This window comes from Gobio gobio, assembly GCF_949357685.1.
Source record: "Gobio gobio genome assembly, chromosome: 24".
In the NCBI taxonomy this organism is placed as follows: Eukaryota; Metazoa; Chordata; class Actinopteri; order Cypriniformes; family Gobionidae; genus Gobio; species Gobio gobio.
The window spans coordinates 35068819-35079982 of NC_137120.1; the positions used below are offsets into that span (position 1 = coordinate 35068819).

An 11164-nucleotide genomic window follows, 5' to 3' on the forward strand; every position below is an offset into this window, starting at 1 on the left:
CACAGATTATTTGGATTACAAGCTTTCTGCGTTCTATATTTTTAATTACAATTCCAGTCTCGCGCGAAAACTCCAGTCTGACGCTCGTGTGGTCTTGCGTTGTTTCCTTGTCACTTCTCGCGCGTGTTAGTTTGTGAAACGTAGTTAGCGGACGGGACAGAGCGGTCGGCGATTCTTCCTCCTGTACATTCATGCAGTGTGAAACTCCTTGTCGCCATCCATCGTGCAGTGTGAACACTAAAGTGAATAAATGCTACCTCAGATAGTCATGCAGTGACCCGATGAGTTTGAAAATCGTGCAGTCTGAACTCGGCATAAGCCATCAAAGACTGACGAATTTAGTCGACCCTCAAAATTTGTCTCAAGCGGCAAAATTAGACAGTGTAAAGTAAACTAGGGATGCCACAATTCTCAATATAATATTGAACCGTTCGGTACGGCCTTCACGGTTCAATACGCGCTTGTGAATTGCGTTTTTTTCGGTTTCGCATTTAATTAATTATTTTTCTACAAATTCTATAATTTGCCTCCATCCCAATATACTGAACAACGCGACATACATTCACATCACACGTTAGTGGTGGAGTTATACTCACGGAACACTATGGTTAGTCACAATCACGAAAGTTCATTATTTGCATGCGTTTTACAGCCTTGCCGGTTTCATTCGCGTGCGCGGTTTTAACATGCGCTTTTCAGAGCGCGCGCACTAAAAGCCTGTCAAACACGTGATTACTGGATTCATCTTACTGTATTCGTCTTACTGCGCTAATACTGTCAAATACACACAAGGTTAACATAAACACAGTCGGTTATGTCTAAAGTGAAAGTAATATCGCAATCCTGTCTGTATATTAGATGCACGGAGGTCTTAAATTGACAACAGTGCAGCCAGTGAACACGCGATTCTTAAAGGGACAGTTCACCTATAAAATGATGTCATTATTTACTCGCTCTAATATTGTTCCAAACCTGTATTCATTTCTCGATGACAGAATTTTCATTTTTGAGTGAAATATCCCTTTAATGTTAATACAACAACAAAAGACAAAGAGAAAATCACTCACTGCTCTTGACTGAAAAACTAATACAGTAGCTTTAATAAGAATCAATGTATATTTTATAGTGAAGTCTATGTAGTGTTTTATTTTTACATTCATTCATTCAATTTCATACTTAAATGCTGCTGTACAGCTCTGAGCTGCCAGTGTAAATCTTTATATATATTTATTATATATTATCCAATACACTAGGAATGTGTACAAGGGTTTTTTTAAGTAAAGTTTTAAGTTTAAGTAAGGTTTTTCAATTCTTTTAAGTAAAATAAAGAAAAAGTATTGCAACAAAAAAATATTCTTTTTTCTCCTTAACCTCTTGCTGTTCCTGTCGCCTAAGAATAGAATAACAAAAAATGTTTGTAACAAGCCATCAGAACCGAACCGAAAACCGTGGTTAAAAACCGAGGTATGTATTGAACCGTGGACTAACTGTATTGTTGCATCCCTAGTGTAAACTCTTTGGGACAGGCGTAGGCCTACACAGTGCAAATTCCGACAATCAGTAAGTCAAGAGCGCACATTACAAGTCATTTTACGTCGTAATTGTACAGAATCAGTGATACGACTGTACAACCTAAAATATTTAGCTCGTTTGAAGTTGTCAGTGCCCAAATTTTCGACATGCTTACAAATTACCCCGAAAACTGTTTGACCCAAGTGGCAACACAAGTGGCATTTCTCTCGATGGAACAGATCTGTCGGCACAGCAAAAGAAAGTATTTTGCTTAAAAATGACCATTGTTTGAACTTAAATCAAACTGTAATGTCTGCACAAAATCTAATTTCCAGTGGGAATATTCCAAAAACCTGTTTTATAGAGCATTACATATTTCATGCAGACAACACCTCGCTTGACTAACCAACAACAAGTTGGGGATTGACTTTGTTTGAACTTGAGGGCATTGCTGACCGTTTTCGTCCTCTCTTATTAAACCACAATAGATGAGAGCACATGAGAGAGCGCTCTTGAGGTGAAGAGTGACAAAGCAAATGATTAACCGGCCAAAACAGAGAAAAAGAGGCGGAGTTGGATGAGGACCACGATCCGCCCCTCTGGACTCAAGGGACACATGAGCATCTCACAGCCCAGAGGAAATTAGCACCGCTTTGTAGCTAGAAATGCGTTCTGCCCACTCATTAACACCTCGTATAAAATACCGGCCCGCTCCCCAAGGGAGCCACTTCTGCCGATGGTGTGGTAGATAGCCATGAGAGACCACAGTGGAGACTCTTTCCACTGGCCTGTCCTGCCTCTGAGAACCAGACCTTTGGGAGGTTCACTGGGACGTCCTTGTCCCAGAAGGAGGGGCCCGTCTTAATTGAATACTCTCTCCTCTTGTCTGGTTATCTCAGGGTAATGGTGGTCTTTATCAGTCGGAAAGCATGTCCTTTTGTTGTGATGGCGCTCCTTTGAGATCCATCCAGGTTGAAGCTGTGTAGCCTTCGGTTTGGGGCCACTGGTGGGAAAAAGGCGGATAGCCTCTACACCGCAGTTAATTAAAAAGGGAAAAGATGGCGTCAAAAACCCCTGATTGAATCCGTACCACCAGCCCACTATTTCAAGAGCGAGCGCATTGGCATTTGAGATGAATGAAGGGACTTGATAGAATTAGAGTGTTTTGATGGTGTGTTTAATCTCTGGTGGGATACACACAGGCCTGTGTATCATGTGGCTTTAGTATTCATGGGAAGCGGACACCATTGAAGATCTTACTAATCTTCAATGGACAAATAAAAGTCTAATTGAGCAGCACAAAAGTTGATATTAAGCCCACAGTTGAATTGTTTCGAGTGAGAGTTACCTAATGAGATAAATGAAACCTGTTTGCGTTAATAGTTACATCTAATAATTTTGATTCATATCTGTGATGTAACTTATGCAAGTCTTACTAAAAGGACAATTTTGTCATTTACTCAGCTTTATTTTGTTCAAAACCTGTATGACTTCATTTATTCTGTGAAAAAATATATATTTTCCAGATTGTATTGGCTGCTCTTTTCCATACAATGATAATTACATAAACATCGTGCTCCCAAAATGACAAAATAAATCATCATAAATAAATCAATACATTATTATGAATTATATATTATTTATTTATTGTGCTTTTTGTGAATTTTTTTGTTTACTCGCCATACATAAATAAATATGATATAAAATAAATGTATAAATACTTGTATTATATTATTCATCACCTTAAAAACACTGAGTTTATCAGTGCCTTACAATTTTATTATAAATACATTTTATTGATGGTGATTTTTCACCAGATATTTTATTTAAAAACGATATTATTATAAAATATCTAGGGCTGTCAAAAGATTTATCGCGATTAATCGCATCCAAAATAAAAGTTTGTGTTTACATAATATATGTGTGTGTACTCTGTTAATTATTATTTATTTATAAATACACACACAAGCATGTATATATTTAAGAAAAAAATATTATCTTTATATATAAAACATTTATATATATATTATAGATTATATAAATGCATATACAGTATACACATGCAAATATTTCTTAGATATATACATGAATGTGTGTGTATTTATATATAAATAATAATTAACAGAGTACACACACATATATTATGTAAACACAAACTTTTATTTTGGATGCGATTAATCGCGATTAATCTTTTGACAGCCCTAAAAATATCATTGATATTAATATTGATTTATTGATTGATTGTGATTTTGGGGAAGTTTTGTCAAGTCATCATAAATTATATTATGGTGATTTTCGGTGGAAAAAACAATTACTTTAATAATACTAATACTAGTAATGCTCTAATACTAAAATGTATTTATTTTATCAAATATATTTTTTTTACAAATGTACAAAAAAATATAAAAATTTATTTTTGGAGCTCAATGTATATATTTGGACCAACAGTTTGGAGCAAAATGAGTTGTCCTATAACCAAATGTTCTTGTTAATAGTTGAGCTGTTGATGTTATATAATGTAATGCGCTTTGAATCCTATCAGCTTAAGGACATGAGACACATTTCAGACAAAATAAATATTTCTCTCTCTCAGAGCCAAATTTCCATCCTCATACTGAACGACCACGATATTGAGACTGCACGGTGTATTTGTGATTTGCACACTACCTCCTCTTGATATGACACTCATTTAATGACATTTCTTTTGTCTGAAATGTCCCTCGTGTCCTTTAGCTGAGCGTTTGACAAGGTCGTGCACGTATGTGGGTGTGGATCAGTGATCGGTCTGGGAACTGCCCTTGGATCAGTTTTTCACAGTCCCTGCAGGGCCCCAGGGGGCTAGTAGACCGACCAATGGCTTTTTCATTGGCTTTGATTCTTATCAGCCTTTCAGATTCATATTCCCAGGGTTCAGACACCCATAACACACCCTGCTATGACCCTGACTGTCCTTACACCCTCAAAATCTTAAAACAAGATAGGCCTTTTCTGCGTTTCTGCACTATATGTCGGAAATCTAAATCTCGTTGAAGGCATTTCATGTTATCACATCCAGCTGTATTCCTTTTTCATGTCGGGGATTTAACATTTTGGTCCTTACATAAAAATACATTGTATTTTTTTACTTTAAGTCCCGACTAGCTTGAGTGACTGGACAATATTTTCCCATATCTAAGTCCCTACAATGGCAGATTTCTTTCTATTTAATCCCTGTCTGCTGTGTTTTTGACACTTCGCAAAACGCTCCACTGGATATTTTTTTTTCCTTCTCTACCTTTACAGTTGCCATGACAACAGACACGGCTATTATATATGAACATAATATCCAGCGGTCAAAAATCTGACACAACGGCATTTTCCATAACAATAGCACACGTTTTCAGGTTTGTGTTTTTTATTTTTGTGGGTTTTTATATAAAATTTGTGAGATATAACATTGCATATATTCATAGATAGATTTTTCACCTTACAACAAAGGTCTTTCTACTAAATATCACATTAAAATAACCTTTTTTTTTGTTTGTTTGCTCATTTAATACCCAATAAAAGACTTAAAGGTACCAAGACTGGTTACTCAATCCTCTGCTAAAAAGCAGATCAAGTTCATACAAGTCAAATAAAGTGACAGAACGTTACTCGATGAATGCGTCATTGCGAGATGCTCGGGTTGGAGGGGTGTTTGAGCCAAAGAAACGAGTGAATGAAGGGGAGAAGGAGATGCGAATTAATGGTGTACCATGATCACAATGCAAAAGAACAGTCTAAAGGAACAAGGGTCATCATTACAAACACACAACATTATCCCGGTTTATGTACACATTCTTGTACCTCCTCCACCATTTTTCTCGAATGATTGTGTTTCGAAACATAATACTGAAAAACCATTTACAAAATGGTGATACTTTTCCCCCCAAATAGCGTTGTTGCTATTGCCAATGACGCTAATAATACTTAAAATTCCCAGTATGTACACATTTGTCTCAAAGATGCTGCACAAAGCCAAAGCCGGGTCATCATTTTGTCATTTACTCGCCCTCAATTCACTTGATATCTTCTGCAGAAACCGAAAAAGATGTTTTTATCCATACAATGAAAGTCAATGGGGTCCAAAAAACGAACACATTGGACTTTCATTGTATGAATCTTTGAGTTTTCTCCTTTAGGGTTTCACTGAAGATTCAGAAGGATGTGAGGGCGAGTAAATGATGCCAGAATTGTCATTTTTGGGTGAACTATTCCTTCTCTAGGACTTCTCCAAGCGCTCTTTTTTTGCTGTAAAAGTCCTGCTGTTTCCAATGACCTCCTTGCCAACGGTGTACCTGATGAGGTGTGGGTACCATTCAATCTTCTGTTTTCTTATCGTTTTCAGGTGGCGATCCTGTCAAAACAACCGAGTGTGGACTAAAAATCTACCTGACATTTTCCCCCGTACCAGCGTTTCACCACGGAGGGCACCTTAGCATCGAAGCGCAAAGAGAAGAGCTTAACAGAAAGTCTTACGTAAGAATATGCTTGCACACGACATACGCTAGTTGAGGTCCATGAAGCACTGCGCCCTCTCAAACCCGGGGCTCCAGAAGTCATTGATGCCCACTCAGTCACCGCTGGGTGTTTCCGTCCAGCGGGAGGCTGGAATGATGCAGTCCCCTCGCCGAAGACCTGGACTCCACCGACGAGTCCTGGTCCTCGGTAAAGCTCTCCGGGCTGGCGTCCCCATCCAGCAGGCTCCCGCAGCTGGAGTTGGGGCTCAGCATCTCCTGGAGGAGGTCGTCCCGGACTAGGGTCGCGTCTCGGTTGGCCCGGGCGGGGGCATCTCCGCCCACCATGTCGTCCTGGTCATTGAGGAGCTTGGCCAGGAAGTTGATGTACTTCATGGCCAGGCGGAGGATCTCATTCTTGCTGAGTTTCTTGTCGGGAGGGTGGGTAGGGATGAGCTTGCGGAGCTCCGCGAAGGCACCGTTCACGTTCTGCTGCCGCCAACGCTCGCGGCTGTTCGTGAAAATCCGTCGCACAATTTTGGGCTGCGAACCTGCGAAAGCAGAGAAAGTATAGGTTCAGTTCCTTCCCAACCATTGCTGTAGAGGGTGAGTTCTTGTTCATAACAAATCAGCGGCGTTTAACGACACGGTTGAGTGCTTTAACAGTGGTTTCCTTGTGAATACACCTAAGGTGTTCACTCACTTCTCACTGATAGATTAGCTCTTTATCTCCCCCCATTTAGCCAAGAATTAATTAACCTTTCTATTATCTATGGCATTTTACATTCAATTATTCAGGGCCATTTCTCATCCTAGACAGCTCTGTTGGAACAGGGCTATCAATGCTTCACTTTGCCTGATGCACCAGTGACTTCATATAATTACACTTATTTAAATGGATTCCCAACCTCTCGAGTTAAGGAATAATTTAAAGCATTTTCCGCAATTGTCTTAAAGCGGCAGCGAAGGCAGCGTTACCTTTGATGCTCTTCTATATAATCTCTAAGTTCATATTGTGTCATGCATACCGCATTTTCGTCTCATTAGAATCCCACATCTCAGTCTCAGCACTCGCAGCCAAACACATTGACTCGTATTTGCATTTTTATAGGAAACTCGGAGCTATCTCTCGTGTGCATACACTGATTTGTTTTTTTTTTAGGGGGGTTGGTTCCTATTGGCAACTGTAATCTTTTTTTTTTTCTCTCTTACATGCTTGATTTCTGTCTTAAATCGTCTTTGTTTCACAACAATATTTAGGAATGTATAAATATAGAGGAAATGCATTTTCATGCAATCCAGGATGCTAAAATATTGGTGGTGTTTATGGCAATATTTGTTTTACATCATTTTAATTTGCATGTGCAACTCAAGTGACATTCCTTTCTAAAAATGGTATATTTAAGTGCAGGAAAATTTGGGATTCTAGAAAATTCATTCAAAAAATATAATTTTATGAACTGCATAGATAGCCTATATATAAAGATCATTTTCATTTTGTGTGCGAAATATTTTCCTTTACAAAATAGTGCCTGTGTCGTTTCAGATGGCGAGAGTGGGACTGAGATGATGGAGGGAAATTAGAAATGAGAGAAGAAGAGAAAAACACAGCCAAAGAGTGGCTTACCATACTTGGATAGATCTAAAATGCTCCTACCATCGCTGCTGATTTCAACCTCATAAGGTGCAGGTCTGCGTTTCACTCGACTGCTGGGATACATCCCATACTGATCCCCATCTCCAGCAAAACCACTGAGGAGAAACGCATACACAACTCAGTACGGGTGATTTAAGCAATTGAATATATGAAAAATGGTCCTAAAAAGCTGTTTTTTTTTCATATTTATATACTTCAAATGCCATTGAATAGAATAGAAAGCACTCAAATACTAAAACTGTAAATCTTGTCAAATATATAAAATACATTTGAATGCATTAAATGGCCCTAAATGCAGTTTATTAATATCTATGTACTTCAAATATAATTTAATAGAACAGAATAGAAAGCACTCAAACACTTAAATTGTACAGAAAAGCTTGATATAAAACACATTTGAATGCATTAAATGGTCATGAATGCAGTTTTTTCATATCTATACTTCAAATGTCATATGATAGAAAACATTCAAGTACTTAAATTGTACAGAAAAGCTTGACAAATATATAAAATACATTTTAATGCATCGAATTTCTCTTTAACATATTCAATTGCTGATGGAGAAAACGAAGTGTTTAATATAGAATAGAAATAGAAAATAATAACTAAAACATTCGGATAAGGAGAAAACGAACTCTGATAAACGAAATATCTTATTATATTTCATTATAGGCCCTTCTTATTTCATTATACATTATAAATGTTTCAGGGTCATTGAATATACATTTAAATTTGTTAAATAAATCGTTGCAAGTTAACTGTAGGTCCTGATGGTATTACCGATTATTTTAGGCATCATAAAATAAATCTGCAGGTCTATAAGAAAATATTAAAACGAGAAATGAAGGATTTTAAGAAAAAAGGAGCATGCACAAAATGTCTGGATAAGTCAAATAAACGAATGCAATCTTTAAGTTTACGTATTCGTTTCTTTGCGTAATGCGTAAAAGTGTGGATACCTGTTAATAGTGGCGAGCGGTTGCGTCATGTTGCTGTAGAGCATCGCTCGTGCCGGGAGAGGGAAAGCGGGCGGACTCAACTGCACCATTCGAGTGTCGCTCAGCGGGTCTCGGGGAGGCAGAGGCAGTGGAATCGGTGGTCTGCACAGCTCGGTGGTCTGCACCTTGTGGCTGATGTCTGCCTTGAGCTCTCTGCCTTTTATATCCGCACTCCCTCCTCTCCTGGACAGCTCGATCACCGCCACTTCCTTTTTTAGCTCGGTGGCGTGGTGAGCCGTTTCCTTGGCAACGCCATTAAGGACGCGGACGCGCTCCTCGGGGAGGTGATGCTCTCCTGTCTCTGCCGTCGTGCCTTCCTGTTTCCCGCATCCGTCCCCCTCCTCGGGCGCGGTGTCGCGCGGGGGGGATCCGCAGCCCTCCGTGCTCGGGCTGAGCGGAAATTGCTCGGATTTCAGTTTTTCCATCATCCTCAAGTCCAGCTCCAGAAAAAATCCAAAAGCTTATTATATATATATAGTGGTATCCAAAGGAAATTGTAATTCCCAACCAATCCGGCGCCTGTTTAGCTTCTCATCGGGGGTCACCTGTGAAAGCACACACCTTTATGCACATTGATTGAACGCCAGCGTTATTACGCGCATCCTTTCTGTCCTGGGTGCGCGCGTGACTGGAAACACTGACAGTACAGTAATGCAGCTCTATGACAGCACGTGTCGAGTGTGTGTCTCGCACAACTGCAAAGGCCCGCGCGATCAATTCTACACGGTTTGCCTAAATATTTGATCAAATAGTGTCTTTTTTCCCTCGCCTTGACCTTGGCCTGTAGTCTATCATCATTCTGCTCATGGTATCTGGAGATAAGCGCGTCATGACGGTGTCTTAGTTGGAAAAGAGCTTATCTTCTGCAATCATTTAACCGAAAATAATCTGCATAATTTTTACAGGACGTGTTCAATAACACCTTTCCAGGTTCGTATATTTAATCGTGTTATACATTTAAATGACCAACTTTAATAGTATTGTTATAATACACTACTATAACTCACTAATTTTAACATGGTTTCATATATATCAATATGGAATGATATTAGCGTATTTATTGTGGTGGTGATAGGCCTATTGCTGTCAATAATCATTTATTTGTATGCGTCTTTTAATTTGTACGTGAGTATAACTACGTCTATTTTTGAACCTTTTATTATGTTTTTAATGTATGTATAGAGATATATATAGAAAATATATAGAGAGAGAGTTGACTGTGTATGTTTATAATGGCATTACAAATAATTTTTTGTAATGTTTCCTTCTCCAGTTCTGCTTATTTCGTGTGTAAATATCGACTACAAGATAGATAAATATTAATACGTCATTCATGGCATTACAAATTGTTTTTTGTAATGTTTCCTTCTCCAGTTTTGCTTATTTCGTGTGTAAATATCGACTACAAGATAAATAAATATTAATACGTCATTCCCAATTTACACACACTTGTACATTTAGTATACGTCTATCTGTTTCCGCCGTATAGATATTTAATAATGCATCTTCTCGTATTTATATAATGTATTCAAGTGCTCAAAACAAGCAGATTACAGTATTAATAAACGACCAAATACGACGAAAAAACGTTGTGTACGGTCTCATAATTTGACACGTGAATGACAACAAACTTTTTAAAAAAAAATACTACATATTTACTATATTTAGGCTATAATAACCCGACCAAAATGTCGGCTTTGGTTTAATAAATTGGACATCGATGATATTAGTTCATCTATTGGTGGAGTTATGGTGGCTGTTATTTTTAAACACTAAACGGAAAAGAGGAAATGATCATCCGTGAGGAAAATCCAATCGAAATGAATCGAATTTCTTAACTTTAGATGAAAAGATCATGTCTAAAACGCCCTTTAATTATAAAATAAATGCCACATCGATATCTGCATTCTGCAGGCTCAAGGGCCTATTTGCTCCAAGACCGAATACAGCCAAATAAAAATGATATAAATCATACCTGACCTTATATTAATCATCTGGCGTCGATAGAAAGCCTAATTACGAGCTGCGTTAGTATCAAAGGAGCGCAGAAACACCAATATTCGCCTCTTACCGTCGTCGGGCGGTGGTGTGCATGGAGCCATTTTGTGGAGGGTCATCCATGTCTGAGGTTTTAGATGCACTGAAGTGCTGTGTGGAACTGGAAGTGAGGTCTATATAATTCCACATCACGTCCAGCGCGCGCCTCTCAGTATGGGGAGCGGAACACGGGCGCAATGTGGCCAGGCGAGATAAGAGCGCAGTGGCGGCCACTGCGCGGTCGATAAGCCCCTAAACCCATTATTTATGAAATGATTCATTATTATTTTGCTTTTTATCGAGGGCAAATGCGAAGAGAAAAATATAGACTTATATTGTGAATGGATATGCATAAAAAATAACTCAGCAGATTGAGGGGAAAAAAACGAATGCGTAATATTGTTGAACTGCTTCAGGGCTCAATCTGAAATTAATTATGCGGCCAAAAGTAACACATTTTCAGTGATATCGGCTGGGGATGT

The 11164-nt window shown here is 38.6% G+C and overlaps 1 protein-coding gene across 1 annotated transcript; it reads right to left on the reverse strand.

Moving 5' to 3' along the window:
- Nucleotides 1–4870: 4870 nt before the first annotated feature.
- On the reverse strand, nt 4871–10796 carry tal1 (T-cell acute lymphocytic leukemia 1). The gene is made up of 4 exons (XM_079807615.1): nt 10717–10796; nt 8607–9190; nt 7648–7742; nt 4871–6541 (listed from the first exon to the last, which is right to left on the reverse strand). Exons 2-4 carry the CDS (start codon nt 9071–9073, stop codon nt 6111–6113), a joined length of 993 nt encoding a protein of 330 aa, XP_079663741.1. The 5' UTR covers nt 9074–9190; nt 10717–10796; the 3' UTR covers nt 4871–6110.
- Nucleotides 10797–11164: the final 368 nt, after the last annotated feature.